The 21,189-nt window shown below is 42.5% G+C and overlaps 1 protein-coding gene across 2 annotated transcripts; it reads right to left on the reverse strand.

Moving 5' to 3' along the window:
* Positions 1–154: 154 nt before the first annotated feature.
* Positions 155–20,905, reverse strand: LOC148026981 (uncharacterized). 2 transcript variants are annotated; one of them, XR_015692785.1, is made up of 2 exons: positions 20,618–20,905; positions 155–691 (listed from the first exon to the last, which is right to left on the reverse strand). XR_015692785.1 is itself a non-coding variant. In XM_087690551.1 (2 exons), exons 1-2 carry the CDS (start codon positions 20,573–20,575, stop codon positions 584–586), a joined length of 216 nt encoding a protein of 71 aa, XP_087546677.1. In that variant the 5' UTR covers positions 20,576–20,611; the 3' UTR covers positions 155–583. The 2 variants fall into 2 exon arrangements, 1 of the variants encoding a protein (XP_087546677.1); XM_087690551.1 differs by lacking the exon at positions 20,618–20,905 and adding an exon at positions 20,468–20,611.
* Between the last annotated feature and the right edge of the window lie 284 nt (positions 20,906–21,189).

The raw sequence follows: 21,189 nt of genomic DNA on the forward strand, positions 1-21,189 counted from the left end.
TATCATCAGTTTAAGCAAGTTCACAAAAACTAGGAAGGTAGACCCCTTAATCTGACAGCAACTCCATATAAACCACCATCTAAAACAGCATTCAACTAAACATAATGCATGTAAAGCATTCAGCACAACATAACTATATAAGCTGCAAGGCGTATCATAAAACCATAAACTTTAAGAGCTCGTGCTCCTCTGAATACTTTAGAGGAAAAAAGCTGGCATAGACACCTTGATTTTTTCAATAATCATGAAGTTCTCGAAGTACTGCTCTAAGAAAGATGATTAATCTTCTCCCCAGCATAGCATTGCTACATGGTGTCTCAGTTACGCTGAATTATACTTTAGTCAAGCCATACATACTTGTCAAGTTCCTGCATGGTCATCTAGATATGGAAATATCAGTTGAAATGAGTGTGCTTTGACCATAAGCTCCATCTCAGTTGAAATGAATGTGCTTTGACCATACTTAAGTTTATCGATACAGAGTTGTTAAGTTTTTGGGAAGTCCATCTATGAAATGGAATTCATTTGCAATCCCATTCACAATGTGTATGGCATTGCTAATCTTAGCTTAACTGACCTTGCTTTATTCATATTTGGCGTCTGCCACTACATAATGGTAAGCTACCACCAGAACAAATATAAATATTCCCAAAAAATTTGCAAAGAACCCAAGATCCTGATCATCAATCATCTGCAAAATGATGAACGAACCATTACTTTACCTCATAAAAGACAATCATATAAGACGACTTGTGAAAATTTTGGACCAAACTGGAATAACCAAACTTTTCAGCTATTTCACCAAATTGGAAAAATCGTGTCAACCTTTTAACAGCAGCCAACAAGATTTGATAACCCTTTGAACTACACAGCTAAAAGCGATTAGACAGAGTTCACATAAATGGAATTTGCAGAAAGAGTTTTGTCCCCACACCCTAAATGCAAAACCCTAACACAACAAGAAACTAACACAATACTCAAAACATAGGACTTGTTGGAAGTCATTTAATCATCTCTCATGTGTCCATATTAGGAGAGCTGAGCAACCACTCCTTTGTCACTTTAAAATTTTTTCATGGGGCAGTCCACGAATTGCATCTTCAGCAACAGCATGCAGCCATGCCATGTAAATGGATCTATGTCAAGTGTCAATAAAATTACCCTGTATAAATCTTTCATCTTAAAGGGCCTGTGACCTACATTAAAACTAACTATTAATTCCAATTGTCTATTAAAATTGCTTCATCCATTGAAAGTATCCAAGAGGTCACAACTGAAAAACAGCCATTATATCCTAACCATCCTTCAAGCTCCATAGAGAAAATCCTACATGTCACTTATTGGAGTTCCATCTTCTCTCCATTCATGGTCTTCAAGAGCATGGCTTTATTTGCTCCATTCCCCTTCCTTTGACCAAGGTTCTCCCCAACATTCTCCCTTTGTCTCACATGTTTCTTATAGGCTACCATCCCATTACCCAGTACCTTCTATAATGGTTCCCTCTGAGCCCCTATCCCCTTTCAAAGGGGATTACCAATATCAGTGATGCAGTTGTGGATTCCCTAGCCCTTCGTTCAGTTTTAGAGTGGGATTCCAATGCTTTTTGCGTAAAAACATGGGAGAACCTAGGAAAAAGAAAAAAGAGGCAAAAGAAGCACATAAGGCAAGTTGTGGACTGATTGTGGGACTTGTGGCACCGATCATGGCATCAGCTTGAGATCATGGCAGTTAGAGGAAGAAAATGACAGCTTTGCTAACAATCAGGCATTTGGGAGCAGCAATCACGTCTCCTATATGCATCACCAGCATCTTCTCTCTCTTCTACAATTTTGTTGTGAAGGCCTAGATGTATTGTCTCTTCTATACGCAAGAGATGGAATTGGACACCATTGTGCAAGGCTAAGTTGAAGTGTCTAGAACTAGCAACAGCCTAAAGCTATTTTTCAATCATGTGTCTTATGTGAAGATTGCCATGTACTTAGCCTCACAAGACGAGGTAGCCACCATAGGATGATTCTTACTTAGCCATGAAATACATGATCGGCCCAAAAAGAAGCAGTGTCCACTAGTAGATAGCCTAGTGTCTGCATCCCAACCCAATCTGAATCACTATAAGCCTATAAGTGCAAGTCTCCTCCCCTAGAAAATCATAATGCATGTGACTGAGTACCTCACAAATATCTAAAGATCTGCTTAATAACTTGCCAATGTATGGTCCGTGGACTATACATATATCTACTCACCTGAGATACCAGAAAATGGCAAGCACAGCTGAGAAAATGGCAAGTAAGGCTGAGAAAATGGCAAGCAAGGCTGAGAATATTACAAATAGGGCTATGAGAGGCTATGTGTGCACAATTATATGCAAGGCTGTGTATGAGACTACGTGCAGGCTGAAAACAGCAGCAACATCTCCTCTAAAACAATAACTTCTCTTCCTCGAGCTGGAACGTTGGCTGATTGTAGTAGGACCTTAGCAGAGTGGCACCAACTAACAGTGGCTGTTCAAAATCTACGTGTAGAAGCTACTCTGATACCAAATGTCGAAAATGGAGAAAGAGAGTGTGTGTGAACACAAGACAATGAGCAAGAGTAAGCAACAGTTCCACACTCAAAAGATGCAAGTGCTAGAATGATAGAATGAAAGTACAATACGTCTTAATTAAGTTAGACCTATCCCTAACTCAACTAGAGTTAATTTAACTCTAGAACAAACTCTAGAAGTGGTGACACAACTTATTAATGTAGTTGTGTTCACACTACAAACCAATGTCATATTTACTAAAAATGCAACATTTTCTCGTGCCCAATTTCAAATGGCAGCCATGCATGACATTTGTAATATTTTTGAAGGCCTTTTACCACTTTCTTTGGAGTCCATGCTTGCTATATTTGGCAAGACAGATCAGTTACAACAAGTTGTTGCTGCTCCATATGCTCCCACATAGCAGGGTATTGATGAGAGTTTGCCACGAACAGTGAAGGCAATGGTTGCTAAGCTAACACACGGTTTACAATTGATTAGCATTTTTAAATAGCCCAAAAACACGCTTGATTAATGAAAAATGCAAATTTGGTACACGGTTCAAGAGAGTTTCAATGGTCCCCCAAAGCCCTAATTTTTTGGGGCACCCTTCAACATCTATAAATAGACGGGCTGCCCACCATTCAGCCTTATCCTTTGTACAGGTTTCTTACTCTAGTGCAGATTTCGACCATCAGCCACCTACCAACTGCTCTCCAACCATCACCGACTGCAACCCATCACTATCCGACCCTAGGCGGCCTATTTTCAGCCATCACCTTGCTATTTGGAGGTCTCCATCTGTTGTGTCATCATAGCAGTACCTGCGTTAGTTTGTGTCCAGCAAGCAGTCTACATCAGCAAACACCTCTCCCGTTGTTACCTCAATTCCCTAACACGCTAGTGATCAGCATTTGGTGTTTCCTGCACTCAGACTGGTGGTTACTACACTTGGGATCCGTCTTTGATGGATGTCACTCTCCAACAATACATTGCTTTACCCTTGGGTATTCTGTACACTCTTACATTCATTTGCAACATTCATTCACTTGAGAGTTTCTTCTCTCTATATTTGTCTATGTTTGAGTTTTGAGTTTTTGCATTTTGCGTTTTGCGTTTAGGGTCTGAGTTTTGCTTGTCTCTATCTAAGTCTTTTGAGTGTGAAACTGTTGCCCACTCTTGCTCATTGTCTTGTATATTCTCTCTCTCTCTCTCTCTCTCTCTCTCTCTCTCTTTCCAACAGTGGCTTAGAGGAATTATTTGATAAAGAAGATGAATGACCTGCACAGGTATTCGTTGGGTTTTGACCAACGTGCTTGTTTTTCACTTGAGTCTCATCTTTTCCACGATGGTGGGTAGAAAAGGCTTGTTTGGTTGCCAAGGTAGCATTGCAATTGAGATGGCTTTGTTCTTCTTGCAATAAGAGAGAAACAAGCTCGTCAAAATTGTATGTAACTTGATTGCCCATAGTTACCAACCGCAAAGCAGTGGCAAAACCTTGAAATGACTCCAATAGGCCATTAAAAGTGACGGAAACAAGCTGATTATTTGAAACTAATTCATCAATATTGAATAATTACTCAATAAGATCTTTGATGCTTGTAAGATAAGCATTCATATTACCTCCTCCTTCCATGCAAACGTCTTCTGGTTGCTTACGTGCGTAAGCAACATGTACTTCATTGCGCACTTGATACAACGATGCAAGTTACTTCTATGCTTGCTTGCATAGTTGCATTCCCAGACTGGATCCATCTGACCTGTCCAAGTTGGTCGAAGACTGCGCACAAAAAAAAAGCCTTGCCAATTTGGGAAAAAAAGGGATAGATTGAAAATTTTCCTCTTCCTCTACCTCTACCTCTACTTCCCTTACCAACTTCTCTTCCTCTACCTCTCTTACCATCACCTATTCCTCGTTCTCTTCCTCTTCCTCTACCTCCACTGCCATCTCTTACCACTTCCTCTTGCTCTACCTCTCTCTTACCACCTTCCTCTTGAGTTTTCCCCTCTCTCTCTCTTACCAGTTACCACCCTATCGTTATCAATACTCATTAGATTAAAGTATTTACATTTGATCTTGACTCCCATCCTATTCACTATTGAAGCAACAAGGCCAAAGTTAGCGTTAAATAGATAATGCCTTGTAACACACTATTTCTTGGGTCTAAACTCTCATTGTAAAGCAAGCAATATTTACCATATTTATCCTTACTTTCGTATGTTTTTTTAATGACCATACAAAACACTATAATTTATCCAATATTTTTTTGTGTACATTTGGTATCATACTAAGTCCTGAGATTGGACGGATTGGACAAATCATACATAACTACCCTTAAACAGGTGCCTGCAATAAGGGTTGACTTTTGCACTTCCAATTGCACGACTAATATTCCCAATCAATGGTGCTGAATTTGCATTTCTAAATACTAGTACATGTGAGAGTGCGCAATGGAAGAGAAACACGAACACTGAGAAAAAAGGAGAAGAGAAAGGACAATAGAAAGAGAAGAGAAATCTGCATTGAATCTAAAATGAATGTTGAATACAATGGAGGACTGATCAGTCCCCACACATAGCCCAAAGCATCAATGAGGGCACTAGATCAAGTTGGAAAATGATGACAGCACTAGAAATAGTAATGCAAATGGAGTGTGTAGCCAGCAGCCCTCACAAATGCCGAAGAAAAATGTCTGAGTCAGACTATGCACGCAAAGGAAAGCATCAGTGAGGGTACCAAATCAGATTGGAAACAATGATAGCACCAAAGACGATGATGAAAACGAAGTGTGCAGCCAGCAGCTTTCATAAATGTCAAAGAAGAATGGCCAAGTCGGAGTGTGCACCTCTAAGAGGATGAAGAGAAAATGATCTACTCCAAAGTGGCCATTGGCTATATATACCCAAAAAGAGCCAAAATTGACCGACCAGCAGCCTAGGGTCTCTTAAATGCAGTCGGCCAAATAGAAACTAGCCGACCAATCCCCCTCTAAAGCAAAAAATGATGCTTCCCTATGCAAGATAGGCCTCCCTACTCCAATCGCGCACATAGTGACTACTGGCCACTACAAAGGCTGAGAACTAGCTGCATGCACAATGTGAACACACCTAAACCAATTGAAAAGAAATGCATGTTCTAGAAAGAGCTGCCTTCTTCGTCAAAACACATGATAGACATGTCAAAGCTCCTAATGACCCATCTGACTCAAACTGAGGCTCACAAGCAAGAGATGACAATGCATGACAAACATGACTGCTACCACCCCCTCTCAAATCCTGAATGTGGCTGAAAGCCAAAGAAAATACGAATCCAAGTGTGATAGGAAGAGTGCCAATGTTGATGAAGTCCATAGATGTAGACTATCAATGAAGAAGCTCCTCACGATCTTGGGGATCCCCCTCAAAAACACTAGGGACCAAGGAATCCACAGCCACATCACTAATATCGTCCCCCTCTAAAAGGAATGGGAGGTACGAGGCAACCATTGGAGGAGGAGATCAGATGAAACCTCTAGATACATGGCGCACAACCATGAAGTAGTGCAGCAATAGACAATTGCCTCAAAGGACCTTGCATAAGAGAAGGGAAATGTAGCCTATAAAGCCCTCTCTCCTACCAACTTGTTGCTAAAACAGCTCCTGAAGAAGAATCTTCAATAAGGATGCCCTGCTTTGTGAAGACAACTCGAGTACCAAGTCTAGTAAGGCCATAAACTAAGAGGAGTGGAAAGCCCATGTCTAGAAAATGTAGAACTTCCAAAACAGAGCTCGATGAACAAGCTGATAATAACGGCAAAGCGCCAACACCACTAATGGGCACCAAACAATTGTCACTAACAATGACAAGACCCTTAGATGGATGAAGTGTCAAAGTGCAGCGGTGCGGAAGTGTGACTGCAACTAAGAGAGAGAGTGAACACAGAGACGAGAGAGAGAGAGAGAAAGAGACAAAAGAACACAGATCTACAATATGAAGAATATTAAACAAGGAATGCATATATGTACACAAGCGCAATGCATATGTCTGCATATCTCCTCCTCAATGATGTCACCCTGCTATACACCTAGAAATTTGCTGCAATCTCCACAATCTCAGCCTGGAAATCTGCGATCTGAAGTACCTGAGTGTGTGCAGGTGGGCAGATATATATAAGCCCAAAATCTGGTACAGGTCAGCTGCAGCAACTGTGCAGAAAACTATCCGACTATGTAGACAGACTGTCTAACTGCTGACATGGCTTGTCTGACTGCTGACATGACATCTTGCCCAGACCACCACGTGCAAAACTGCCCTGCGCTGCCATGTGGCACTCCAGAAATAAATGTGATGACTGTACGGGCTGTACAAACTGCCATGTCGGACCTACAGCACACAAACTCTAACAAACTGCTCTCAAATGACTGTCTGACAGGAAAATGCATGAACACTGCTTAATCTAACACATGCTTGTCTAGGGGATGACCATATCTCTAACACCTCCTCTCAGATCCTGGACACGGCATGAGGCTGAGGGATCTAGAATGTTGTCAAAGTAAAGCTTCGCTAAGCGTCTGCTTGTGCGCCTATTCGCCCCGTCAATTGTCCGCTCCTGCCCCATTGACCATTGACAGTCCCAATTCCCACGCCAGCTCCTCTGCTTATTCGCTTTTGCCTTGTCAATAGTACTACACAAAATATAGAATTGCAGGGGACCAAATGAGATTAGCCCCAACTCCTTCAAGGTGGAAATTCGCTTAGAAGAATTGGTGCATCCTACACATGAGGATGATGAGGTGTGGGCCTTACTTGCAGCAGAGAGAACACAGCTTTGGCATCAAACAAGATCTAGGGCCAGGGGTGGTGATGCATCAATTCCAACAGAAGGTTCCAGTAGGATGGTAGCACTTACTGCTCGAGCTAGTGTCATAAATGACATAAAGGATGATTGGAGTGTGAGTGAGGAGGATGAGCATGGGGATGATGATGGTGGCGATGGTGATGATGATGAGTCTGAGTAGTGACTCATGAGTCATAACTCATGAGGGTTCATGATTTTGGATTAGACTCTAGAGTCTTACCTTTTTGGGATTTTCACTTAGTCAGTGTAGTATCCATGGACCATTATTGTTTGGACAGTTCTAGTTTCATTTATGAGTTATCTATGATGTATCATGATTCATTTTGGATTTTGACATTCTGTCATTTTGTAACTTGTTTTGAAATGAGAATCATGATATTGCCGCTTCACCCATTTTACATTGCTATTTACACATGGGCTATGTAAAATGTCTTCCAAATTTCTTTATGTGATATGTATGAATCAATGATCATGATGCTTAAGGTTTGATTATAGTATAGCTTATTCAAAGATTAATCTTTGACAATAGTCAACAATGGATTATGGATCATGGATGTGTAACGTGTTATTCTGAATTGACTATATTGTTTCATGTTTTATCACTTTTGCTCAATTCACTTGTTTTTGTTTAAGAGAAATTTCCATGGAGGTTTAAAACATCTTTCCCTAGTTTAAAACTATTAATAAACCCTTTATTAAAAAAATTTGTATTTCTTATTTTACCCCTTCTCGAAAGAAACTTACGAAACACGTTTCTAACGTTTCGTTTCTAAACATTTCACACGTTTTTGGCTGCTATGGTCAGAAGCATTAGGGCTAGGCAAATACAAGGCTAAAAAAGTCTATCAGAATAAGAATAGAAGGATTGATGAGGCTTGTCCTTCTCCTAGTAGTCTTCTTCTTCTTCCCTTTGCTCCATGGTCTTCTTCTTCTTTAATAGCAACTAGATAGGCCTTTTGAGACCTCTTTCTGACGTGGCAAAATTTCTCCATGTGCCCGATCCTTTTGCAAAAGTAACATACTAACTGATCTTTCTTGCCCTCATACCTATTACCAACATATAACATTTGTTCATTTTGGAGATGCTTGGTTTTGTGTTTTATCTTCTTTTCTTCCAACAAGGAGGCCTTAATGTTATCCAGTTTAGGATTAGGCATATTGATTAATGTAGTTGATACATTATTATAGTCAGGAAGTAGGCTTTTTTAACAACACACCAATACAAATATCTTCATCCATCTTGAGATTTATCCCTACAAGTTGGGTTAGGAGACTTTCCATGTAGTTCAAATGAGATACCAACGATGTATTAGGCTTCATATCAAGTCGAAAGAATTCAATCAGTAAACCATACTTTGAGAATTTGGATTGTGCGACAAACAAGGTATCTATCCCAAGTGTCATGGGATGTGTCACAAGCATCTACATGATGGATGTAGCTATCATCCAACTCCAATTTGATAATGGCCTGTGCTTTGTCATCATTCTTCTACCAAGTAGCTGCAAGAGTTGCATCTCGAGGCTTCTTTTCTTGTCCATTGGTAATGGCCCATAGGCCCTTCTTCATTAGGATGAGTTTGATACGGATTTGCCAAGTGTGAAACCCGACTCCGTTGAATCGAACTGTCGGTGAGTCCTTGCCCATGTTGAGGTTGCAAGATCAACAGCAAATCAGCTCCAAAAATTTCAGATTTTAGCAACAAAAGAGTTGAGCACAAGTGCCAAGAAGCACTAGGTGATTAGTATCAAGAGATACTAGGTGACTAGTATACCCTTTGAACTTGAAATCTTCAAAGATGTTTGAGATCTTCAAGGTATCAAGAGATACTAGGTGACTCGTATGCCCTTTGAACTTGAAATCTTCAAAGATGTTTGAGGTCTTCAAGGTCTTGCAAGTCCAAGTCTTCCCCTCCTTGATTTGATGTTGAAGTAGAACAAAAACTCACATTTGATCAGAGGCAAAGCTGATTGTTTCAGATGACACAAGTGACAAGAGTCACTAGATCAGTGTCAAGAGACACTATGCTTGACTATGCTTCAATCTTGTCAAAAAAAATCACCAAGATCTCCCTTCAATGATTTGTTGTGAGAATGTATACCAAATCCAATGATATTTGAGTGGTAACACTGTGGCTTGAGTGGCAAGAGAGAGAAAATGAAGAAGAGACAAAGCTTTTGAAGGATTGGCTATGGAGTCTTCATTAGGGTTTCTGTGTTGGCCTGGTTTTCTGCTCTATGTGCATTGTAGACTTTATCATTTCCCAAACTTTTTACATGGATAGAAAGCCTATCTCATGGGCTTTCAAAGCCCCATGGTGACGGCTCAAATCGCAGCACGTAGGAAGCGCAGAGACAGTACAAACAGGCTGCGTCTCTTCAAGGACTGCTAACACGAATTTCCATAATACCGGACTTCAAAGTGATCAATGTCAGACATTTTTGTCATAGAAAGTTGCACCCTAACTTCAAAAACATTTCCCTAGAAGGAAGTGTGAAGAAATATGGGCTGTAGGAGTAGATCAAGAAGCTCCAAGTGAGTTGGATACTGTCTGGCTATGGCAGACAAGAGGGCAAAGTAAAGATGGAGGTGTAAAATGAGTTCATGCACTCAAGCCAAGTTGGACCTGAGCTAAGATAAGTGAGAGGAGACCTGTAGGAGCAAAGAGACGTAAAGATGGAGGTGTAAAATGAGTTCATGCACTCAAGCCAAGTTGGACTTGAGCAAGAGACCTGTAGGACCTAAGCTAAGAGAAGTAAAGATGGAGGTGTAAAATGAATTCATGCACTCAAGCCAAGTTGGACCTGAGCTGAGAGTAGTGAGAGGAGACCTGTAGGAGCAGAGAGGTGAGCTAAAACATGCTAAGCCATGCTCAGCTGCGCTCTGATACCATGTAAAAAACACGGATCTAGAGCATGGCAGCTATGGTGGCTCATAGAGCAATACTAGACTCATGAGTACTTGGACATGACAGGAATCAAAACTTGACTGGAAGTACAAACACAAGTAAATCAAGTACACTAAGCTGAAGAACAAAAGGACAATGACATTGAATTCATCATATATGAAAGTGACATCCAAGTACAATGTTATATAGAATAGGGTAGGTGGCAGTCTTCCCCTCTATGCCTATGGGATTCAAGTAGCCTGCATATCCTCAGCCCATCTACTTCCTACAAAGAGGCAGCATGGATATGATTGCAAATCTCAACAATAGGATGGTCTTCTTTGAAGGAAACCTCTGTGTCCTCACTTAGGTGATGATACCATGTGAGGGTGCGCAACAGAAGAGGAACATGAACACAAAGAGAAAATGAGAAGAGAAAAGACAGCAAGAAGAGAAGGGAAATCTGCATTGAATCTGCAATGAATGTTGAATACAACCAAGGACTAATTAGTCCCTGCACACAGCCCAAAGCATCAATGAGGGCACTAGATCAAAGTGGAAAATAATGGCAGCACCAAAGACGATGATGGAGACAGAGACAATGAAAGAGATGGTGACTACAACCCTCACAAATGCTAAAGGCGAATGGGCCAAGTCGAAGTGTACACCCACAAGAGAAAGGAGAGAAAATGATGTGCCCCAATGTGGCCACTAGCTATATATAGCCAAAAAGAGCTAAAACTGGCCAACCAGCAGCCTAGGGCCTCTAAAATGCAATTGGCCAAATAAAAGCTGGCTGACCAAACCCCTCCAAAGCACAAAATATTGCCACCCTGTGGAAGATAGACCGGCCTACTCCAATTGTACACATGCTGACTAATGGACACTACGAAGGCTAAGAACTGACAGCATGTACAATGTGAACACAACTAAACTGACTAAGAAAGAAATGCATGCTCTAGAAAGAGCTGCCTCCTCTGACTAAACACATAACAAACATGTCAAAGCTCCTAATGTTCCCATCTGACTCACACTAAGGCTCACAAGCAAGAGTTGACAATGCATGACAAACATGACTACTAACAATACAAACATACTTTACAAATAGGACTGAATTCCAACTTAAAAGCTTGGTTGAGTACACAAATTCCCATATATAACACCAAGTGTATTAGTTTGCATACCCACAAACACATTCTCCTACAAGTCTAACTATACACCAAAACTAGGGCCTTAGTTGTTAGGAGTATGAAACCAGCCTTCCTCTTCGAATAGGGTGGTAAAACCTGATCGAGCACTTAATTGTAGCAATTAATAACTGAGCATAAACTGAAATGCATACATTACCTTAACAATCTTGGACAATAGACACCCAGTTGTGGTGTTGGGGCAAAAGGCCCTTGGGCCTGCCCGTGTACAATGACCGCCCATATTCTTTATTCATATATATATGAAAGTGCAATAAGGCTGTCATAATATTGTTGACAGCACCTACATTGTGTGTGCTCTTCTCTCCCGTGTCTCCTGCATCCCTTTCAACTGGTATTAGAGCAAGTCCTTCGCGAGCGCTTCCCGGCCTTCTCCAACATCTACACGAGGTATGAGAGCTTGCTTCTCACTCAGTTCTTAGCCATTCTTTGACATGAACAACAGGGTTTCATGAAGAGCCAGCCATAGCTTCCATCATTGAAGCTTGTTCTCTTCACCTCTTGCTTGGACTTGTCCTAGGCTTATGTAGGCCTATTGTAGGCCTTCATTGGGCTATTGCTTAGCCCCTACCCACCCTGATTTGGCCCCTCAAGTACAGCAGCATGCTCACGTTTTATTTGCGCTTGTTTGCAAAGATGGCTCAAAAATCACTCTTTTTGTCATATCTCGGGCATTCGGAACCCGATTCAGGCAAGGTAAGAGTCTAACTTGGGGTTTTGGCACGCTCCGGACGCGATGGTGATGTCGGATTCGCCAAATTCTGATGACAGAATATTTTGCAAGAGATTTCAGGTCTGCGACAGCATGTATTTGTATGCCTATAGCTTATGTGATGCTTCTACTGATGTCTATTGGTACCGGATCACTTGTGGATGTTATGCCTCTTATGTGAGATGCATTTGGAGCTGATTTAGCTCAGCCATTGACTATTTTGAACAGTCCCAAATCTATCCAAAACAGGGCAACCACCTGTTACTTCAATTTTATGCTTACAGGTCTTGGCATTTGATGCCCCATTATGTCCGGTTGGTGCCTATACATATGGGAATGTATGCCTATGGTTTGCCTATGGATTTGAGCTTGGATTGAGCATTGATTTGCTTAGTTTACCGAGGTTATATACTGCTGGAAACTTCAAGACTGAAGCTATTTAATGATTTTCCAGGATATGCCTATTGCGTACGAGGTGCTTCCGACTACTTGGGTTAATGTATTCACGCATTTGGATGATGCCACATGGTTCTTCTATGCTCTAAAATTGTTTTGAGCTGAGATTAGAGCTCGATTTTATGGTTCACTGTCACTTTCTTGCAGCAAGCATTTCACTATCATGACATGGTTTATGCCTAGGCTACCTAGTGCGGGTTATGATGTCTTGGTGAATGCTTTTGGTTGGTTGTGGATGGCAGTTGTTTGAGCCTCATCTCGATACTCATTTGAGTATCCCCTTGAGCAGTTGGACATTGACTCGGCTTTTTCTGTTACGACTTGGCTTTTTCCGTTACGACCTTGGATGCTATATGGGATTTGATGTTCCGATTATGGATCTTGGCTATTACTTGGATGCACTTACAGGTATTGAGTAGTGACTGCTCCCTTGTTTTGGCAATTGCCTATTGAGCTATGATTGCTCGTTTGCATTTGATATACGGGATATTTACTGATCAGTGGACTTGGATAGTGCTTGGGATTTACAGTTATGGCTGTCTTGCTTCTATGTTGTATAGCATCTATGCTATTTGGGCTGCTATTGCCCGTGTATGTCAGGGAGCAGTTGATCTTTATGGCCACCTATGTATGCACTTGGTCTGCTGCTATGTATTTTGCAAAGCCTCTTACCTGGATGCTTTTACACAGATATTTGGGCTTTTATTGGAGCTTGATTCTTGCAGGTTTATTTGCCACTTGCCGTTCTTGGTTGGACATGTATGTCAGTATGTGGTATGAGACATTGTAAAGTTATGTATACTCCTATGTTTCGGGGATGCTTATGCATTTATAGCTCCGAGATATGCTTATGCTTTTATGGCTGTGAGCTACAGTGGTTGGATATGTCATGCTTTTGTCTGCTAGGCTTGTCCGTGTGGGAGCTTTTGCATCTGTGGTTGATGCCTTTGTGTTCTCCCCTTCTGGTTTGGATGAGTCCCCTTTGCAGTATGCTATGACGACTTCCAGCACTTCTAGTCATGCAGACAGTCCTCTTGATGAGCTTGTTCTCTCTGATGAGAATTCCCCTGATTCTTTGAGCTCCTTGGATGTATTGGACAGCTCTACTCATGCTATTACAAAGCAGTTGTCCTATTCTATAGGTTTTACAGGTTCTATTTGCTTTCATTGTGGAAAGACAGGGCATGTGAAGCGTAAATGCTTCAAGTGGATTAGAGAGCAGAAAAGATTGCGCCGCACTAGACATAAGAACAGAGTCAGTGATACAGTAGGTGAGACCACTGTTGATAGTGGTATGGTGCATGTAGTTACCCATGATGATGCAGCTAAGCCTAGACTCCTGGTATCGCCTTACCCTGTAGATTACTTGCTCAGTGATACGGCCTATACCTTTGATTGGCTTTTAGACAGTATGGCATCTGGTTAATCGGACGTCGTGTTTCTCTTTGGATGTTATTACTCTGCATGAGGCATGGAGTGGCATGAGACCCTCCTATGATCACTTGAGAATGTTTGACTGCCAGGCATCTATCAGTATGCCTCATGAGCCTATGTCACGCAGATGCATACTCCTTGGTTATGGAGATGGTGACTTTACGGCTTACAAGTTTTGGGATTTAGATGCCCAGCAGGTTCTACGCAGCCGTCATGCTGTCTTTTATGAGACGCAGACACCTCTCAGGCCTCTTGATGCGCGTTCAGTGCGCTTTATGACTAATTCTACAGCCATATGTCAGCCGCATACTGTCTTGAGACCCCGTTTGACTTGTGTCCGGGATGCTGGCCCTCTTTCGATGATTGACCTTGGAGAGTCTATATGCTCTCCACTATCTTTTATGCGTTGCACTGATGCTATGCACCACTCTGATGCTTTACAACCGTGCACTTATGAGTTGTGTTGCTTGCTTCATGGGAAGCAATCATGGATTGCTCTATTGTCTAGAGCTATGGGATCGCTTATCTCCTGGATGTCATGGACTCAGGGATGCTTGACTCTTCTTGTGAGGATGTTCCCGCCACTTATTGCACAGCTCGCTTTCCAATTGGGCGTTGGGTGAGATATCATGATTCCTCACCCTGTCTCTTTTCTTTTGTTTTGTTTTTTCACTGTCTAGCCCATTGGCCTTTTAGTGGGAGGTTGTTGGGGTAAAAAGCCCTTGGGCCTACCCGTGTACAATGACCACCCATATTCTTTATTCATATATATATGAAAGTGCAATAAGGCTGTCATAACATTGTTGACAGCACCTACATTGTGTGTGCTCTTCTCTCCCGCGTCTCCTGAATCCCTTTTATGTGGCTCCAAAATCGGCAGCCCTTTCGGTATGTCTTTATCTCTTCGATACAAGTAAGTATTCTGGTTATTTTGGTTGTTTAATGATTGGGAAAGAAGGGGAGATCATTTCAGTTATTTGCTTTTGATTCTTGTTGCATTTAGCATTGGATAGGATTACGAAATCAAATTGGAAAAGCATAGGGTTTACTACTGTAAAACAGGGTAAAACAGACACAGATCAAGGTAAATGGAGAAAAGGGGTGGTTGGAACGATTAATGCCAGCAAGGGGGTGATTGGGAATAAGAAAACCCTGCTCAGGAAGGGGTGTAAGGGTCAGGAGACCATAGAAGAGCTCATTTTTCACCCTAGTAGTGAGAGAGAGAGAGAGAGAGAGTTTGAGAGAGCTTTCAGCATTGATTCGATTCAACCTAGCCATCGGGAGTTCTTTGCACGATTCAGGTATATCAGAACCTTCCTGCTATTTATTTATTGTGATCTGAAACTCGACGTGCCTAGTAATTGCGCGGATCATTGGATTCAATGAGATCATCCTCGATGCAGCTGTTGTCACGCACGACTTGGCCCATCCGAGTGGCTTGGTTTTGGGCCGAGTCCCAAAATCGGACCGTTCGGCCCTCGGACCACTAGGATAACTCGGACCGCTTGAGTCGGACACATACTGCTCGGCCCATTCGAGTCAACGCCTCGGACCACTCAGCCCTCGAATCACTCTTGTCACTCAGCCCTCGAACCATTCGGCCCTCGGACACATCTATTCGGTCGTCCAAGTTGCAAGTTCGGCTGGCGCCCTTATTCAACCATTCGGCCCGTCCGAGTCTACCACTCCACCCCTACAATTTGGACGAGTTGGGCCGAGTCTGACTTTTGTAAATTTTGTGGAAGTTTACACCAGACCCAGCTAGATCTCAACGGCGCTAACCTTTGTGAGCCATCCGGACTCCCATGACTCGATTCTAGCGCAAGGAATAGGCAAATTCACAAGACGCGGCTGCTTAGCAACTAGAGTAGGTTGTCGAGAGAGTCAGCGTCTTAATGGCAGCTAGTGGAGACACGGACACCAAACGAACCTAAACCGAGTAAGACAGTGTGGCAAAAAACCCTAAAACCTATCAAGATGGCCAGAAATTGATCAAATAAGCCTATCATGCCTAAGACAAGACAAGAGTGCGCAAGCCACTTAGACGCTTACTCTTTGCACTCACCTTGACTTCCATCACTTGAAGTACATCTAAGAACAGTCGAAAGCCTGATTGAGCACAAGTGCAGGGAAAAGAACACACTCGTTGAGTGGAGGTAACTTGAGGATTGTATGCAATAATTAAGGAACTCACTCAGATAAAGGAACGGGAAGGAACCCACCAATAAGAGGAGATCCCCAGACATAGACAGGCAATTGGAGCCCAACATAGGACTAAGCAAATAGCAACAGAAACGTGGCTCTACTCGACCTCCTTAACCTTATCGATAGCATAGTGGATCAAGAGAACACAACCATGTCGGAGGAAAGCTCAAACCGCAGGAAGAACAAGGAATTCGACTTAGGAGCTTTTCATCCAGCAGTTGGTGAGTAGCTATGACTCTCACGCTCGGTATAAGCACCGCAGTAGAGCGGCAAAAGTCATCATAGCTGACCTAGAGGAGAAAAAAAAACTAGCCCACAAAGCATTGCAAGGCATAATGGAATACAACCAAGACTAGCAGGCTAGGAGACTGAGGCAGAATGCAGAGATGCGAGAGATACAGCAAGTGTTGAACCTAGCAGGCAGAAATCGAACTGACCATGAGAAAGTGCTAGAAGGAGACTTGACGCTAAGTGAGCTTCTCATGAAGCGATTGCTAGACAACATAGCAGCAGAGCAAAGCGCTGCAGCATTGGCCACATCACTACTAGCAGGGTTCGCAAAGCAGCTCGATAAGTACCAATCCCAGGACGATCCGTACAGCTTTATAGAGCAGTTTGAGTAGGTCTGTGAGGCCAAGGGTCTCACCGACTTGACTCAACGCTCTCAAGCGTTCGGGCTTTGCTTAGGAGACAAGGGTCGGGACTTGGTACACAAGCCTGGACGCTACAGAGCGAGAACTTCAATGGGTTAAAAAACCTCTTCATTAAGAGATTTTCCAAGCCTGGATACTCGGACAACCTGCTAGTACGACTTATGAACGTCAAGTAGAAGAAAAAAGAGGACATTTGCGACTATGTGACCCATGTAAGGAGTCTCTTCAAGAGAATCCCGATGGGACCGAAAGAGCAATATCAACAGTATTTATCAATGGGATACAAAATGAGGAGCTTTATAAATCCTTGGCAGACAACTCGAGCTTGCAACGAGACGCACTAGCAAGGATGTTTGAAGAGGCCATTCGAGTCGACGACCAATTGAAGGAGAGGAGCTCTAGGAACTCGAACCAAGACGAGACCAACTCAAGAAGTTCAGAGAGAGCTTTAGCATCCAGTGAGTGATCAGGCGCAAGTACCCAGGATAAGGGAAAGGTTGCAAACACCAACCAAGAATTGGCTGACATGAAAATGAAAATAGCCAAGATGCAGAAAATACTAAGACAACCAACGCGACCACATGTCCAATTCATGTACTGTGGCGAGAACCACTTGCCGGCTGAGTATCAAGACCCCAGGTCATGACCTTGTGCTAATTGCAGTAGGTTTGGTCACGATAGTGCACATTGTAGATTGCCTAGAAGACTTCCGTACTCACAACCGTACAGTCAACCGTACCTAGCAAGCAGGCTACAACAATTCTTCGAAAGGGAAGTGCCATTGGCCCTTCCCACACTAAATGATGCTAAGCCAACCATTCCTAGAATGGATATAAATCCTACTAGAATACCCAGACCACCTAGTCCCTATGTGACACTTCCACCAAGAGACGCTCCAATCCACTACCTGGAAGAGCCAAATGAGAAAGAGCCTTACATATACCCTTACGTCTCGCATAACGATGAGGGCAACGCGGTCCTTATGGACTATCGACCAGTATCGGTGATAGCGTTAGGTAGGGGACGAGGTAGAGGCCTAGGAGGACAGACCCAGGATCCAATCATGTGTTGGACCTGCAGCCACCCGAGACATATCTCATCACGCTGTCCCGAAAGGGAGCAACAAAATAGAGATAAGGCTGACCTGAGGTGTCCTAAGTACGAAATCACTCATCTCTTTGTTGATTGTCCAAAGAAAAAACCACCCTCAAACTCAGCTAACATACCATCTGTCCCATTGGGGTTGTTCGGTGTAAAGAATTTGGATGGGGAAGCAACAACAGGTTTTGGTATTGTTTTACAATGGACAACAGCAAAATTTGGGCTTTTTGGGCAACAAAATAGCCCAATCTCTCCTCTCAAATCTCTCTCTCTCTCTCTCTCTCTCTCTCTCTCTCTCTCTCTCTCTCTCACACACACACACATAAATCCTCAGACATTCTCAACAAATCAAAGGTAAACACCAATGCTTTTGAAATTTGCTGTCAAAACTCTCGTTTACATGCATCCAAGTGTTCTTGATTTAATTCGTGCCCAAATTATAGCAAAAAAAGGAGGTAAATTGGATATTGTTGCTGCTAGTCATTTGACAGCCTAATGTGTTGAAATTTGTGGAGAGATCAACCTAAATCTCAATGTAGTACAAATTGTAGCAATACAAGTTAAAAAAATACCATAAGGGACACCAATTGTTAGGCCAATAATTGATTGTCCAAGATTTAAGTGGTAAAGTAATTATTTCAAATTACTTAATTTTATGCTTACTATAAATTGTGTAAAACCAAGTTATCTACCATCCTGTTCGAGAAGGAAGGCTTGCTTCGCCTTGCCTCTCTGAGGTGACCCTTTTGATCTCCCAATGTAAAATAACCATGGCGTCTATAGTCTTGGTAGATTCATGGGCAGCCAACATGCACCAATTGACCAATGCCTTAGTTGCTTTGGGGTGGAAAATCGCACAATACACACACAATCCCTTTTAGGTTCTAGTTTTGGGACTGAGAGGGGATGTTAGCTAAAAAAAATGCGTTACACAATAAATCTTCATTAGCTCATCAAATAGCCCCAAAACACAAATGTACTCAATGTGTTTCAATGTCCTATAAGCAAATTCTTCTATTTTTAGTTGATTCTTCAGCTATAAATAGAGTGTGCTAGGTCACTTGCATCCCATGTCATCCCAATCCATCCCCAATTCATCCAGTCATTATGTGGCTCCCAACTCCTGTTGTTGCCCACTCATTCCTCATCATCTTCAGTTACTACCATAATCATCCAAAGACTGCCCACACCTTTATTTGGTTCCAGCTGCTGTCACTTTCACTCTAGCCCTCTATTCAAAAGTTGCAACCCCTGTTGGAATATTCCCAACTGCTACCTTAATCATTACATACAACCTGATAGACTGTTGTATTTTCATCCCTACAAGCTGCCTTGCGATTGTTCATCATCTAGAGCACTTGTCAGCATTGGCCTAATATGCATCTGCATCTACACCAAGTCATTTTTGTATTTTCAGCACTTGTCTTTATTAGCCTATGCTCCAACTCGTGGTTACTACACTAGGGATCTGCCTCCGATGAACAACACGACCCCTCCTTCAGCCCGGTCCCATGAGAGCCATTGGCTGTTGGACCGCTCTTCCCTTGAGAATTCTGTACATTTTTATTCATTATTCAAGGTATCTTCTAGAAAATCTCCACAATAGCAACCTCAATGCAGTCAATTAGCAGCAAGAGTGACGTCATCTTTGTCCTCTTCGGCCGTTCTCTGTAGGGGCTCTATAAGGGAAGAATAAACTCTCTATTATGTTCTCTGCCTCTGCTTCTACGTCTATCTCTGCTTCTGTTTCTATCTTTGTCTACAGTCTCTGTCTTTGCTACAGCCATGTAATAGAAGAACAATACATCCATGCTTCTCTCTCGTTGTCAAAGGTGACTTCAAAAGTCATTTTGAATTTAGGCAGGAGATATTCACCCATTGACAAAGGCTTTTCTTCTTTCGGGAGTTGGCTTACAATGCCCACTGTTACGCCTCTGTTTTCTTAGGAAAGATCTGTTTGACAGCTTTTTCATCTCCTGATATGCTAAGAAGGTAAACCACAATTGTTAGGTGCCTATTTTGAATGTGAGAATTCTGAAAGAGCAAGTAACCAACTGAAATGTAGCAGCAAGCGGCTATCAACAGCGGGCAGATGATGTCAGAAAGTTGGGATGATGATATCAACAGCAACAAATCACCAAGGAGCAAGAGATGACAATGAGGGTGCAGGGCTGGCACCGATGATGGCTTGGCAGCAAGGCAACACACAGATGGTGATTGAATGTAGAACTTCAACAGGACTGAATGATGTCTTATTCACCGTCCATGTCCATCTGTGTTTGGTATAAGACCCACGTAAGTCCTTTCGGAGCTTTAGACAAAAGAAACCCAGTCTTTCCCCCCAAAAATCTGGCAAATCCAACCCCTACATGAAGTACACCGGCAGACATTGGCAACAATGCGTGCAATAATATAGACAAATCTAAGTACAGCAGACAGATTGAATCGTACGAGGAGAAGCGTATACAGATAGAACTTGCGGCTAGCCAGGTCTCCTCCGCCATCTTGTCGGATCTTGATGCAGATCGAGAAACCATTAACAGGCACATTCATTGACATTGACAAATATGATAGACTGAGGACGGGGGCATTGTGTCATACCTTGCAGTCAGCCAAGAGAGAAGAGAGTTTGGTCCCTGATACCAAATTCAAACGACCGCAATCCAACCCTCTACATCCTTTTTCTTACTCCTGGCATTTTTTTAAATTTGCGTTGGCTTTGCCATACCCGAGTTTACACGCGAATAGGTAATTTTGTACTAATAAAGAAGACCTTTGGTTACATGGGACCTATGCCCTTACAAAAGACAATATCATGGCCACATCTTGGGCACCCAATATCCTGAACTTGCCAACTATTTCCCAAATACAACAAGCTTTGGAGCTAATCTCTATCCAACATGTCGAGGTTCTAATGCCGTGAAAGATTGCTTGATTTCTAGCATGTCATAAGAGGTCTACCACCACGAGCCTGATCGACTACGCTACACGATATCGATGCTTATTTGCATGATCAAAGAGGCCCAATACCTAGGTTTGAAGGTTTTTCTCCCTCTCATCCACCCTAGGAAGGTTGCTGAAGACTAATGACCATACACCTTCAGTTGTGCAACCATCCTCAAACACATGTTGGAGAGTTTCCTCCCTTCCACATACACAGAGGCCATTGGCTA

This window comes from Lygodium microphyllum, chromosome 13 (assembly GCF_053477565.2).
Source record: "Lygodium microphyllum isolate KBCC chromosome 13, Lygodium_microphyllum_v1.1.10, whole genome shotgun sequence".
NCBI classification, from domain to species: Eukaryota; Viridiplantae; Streptophyta; class Polypodiopsida; order Schizaeales; family Lygodiaceae; genus Lygodium; species Lygodium microphyllum.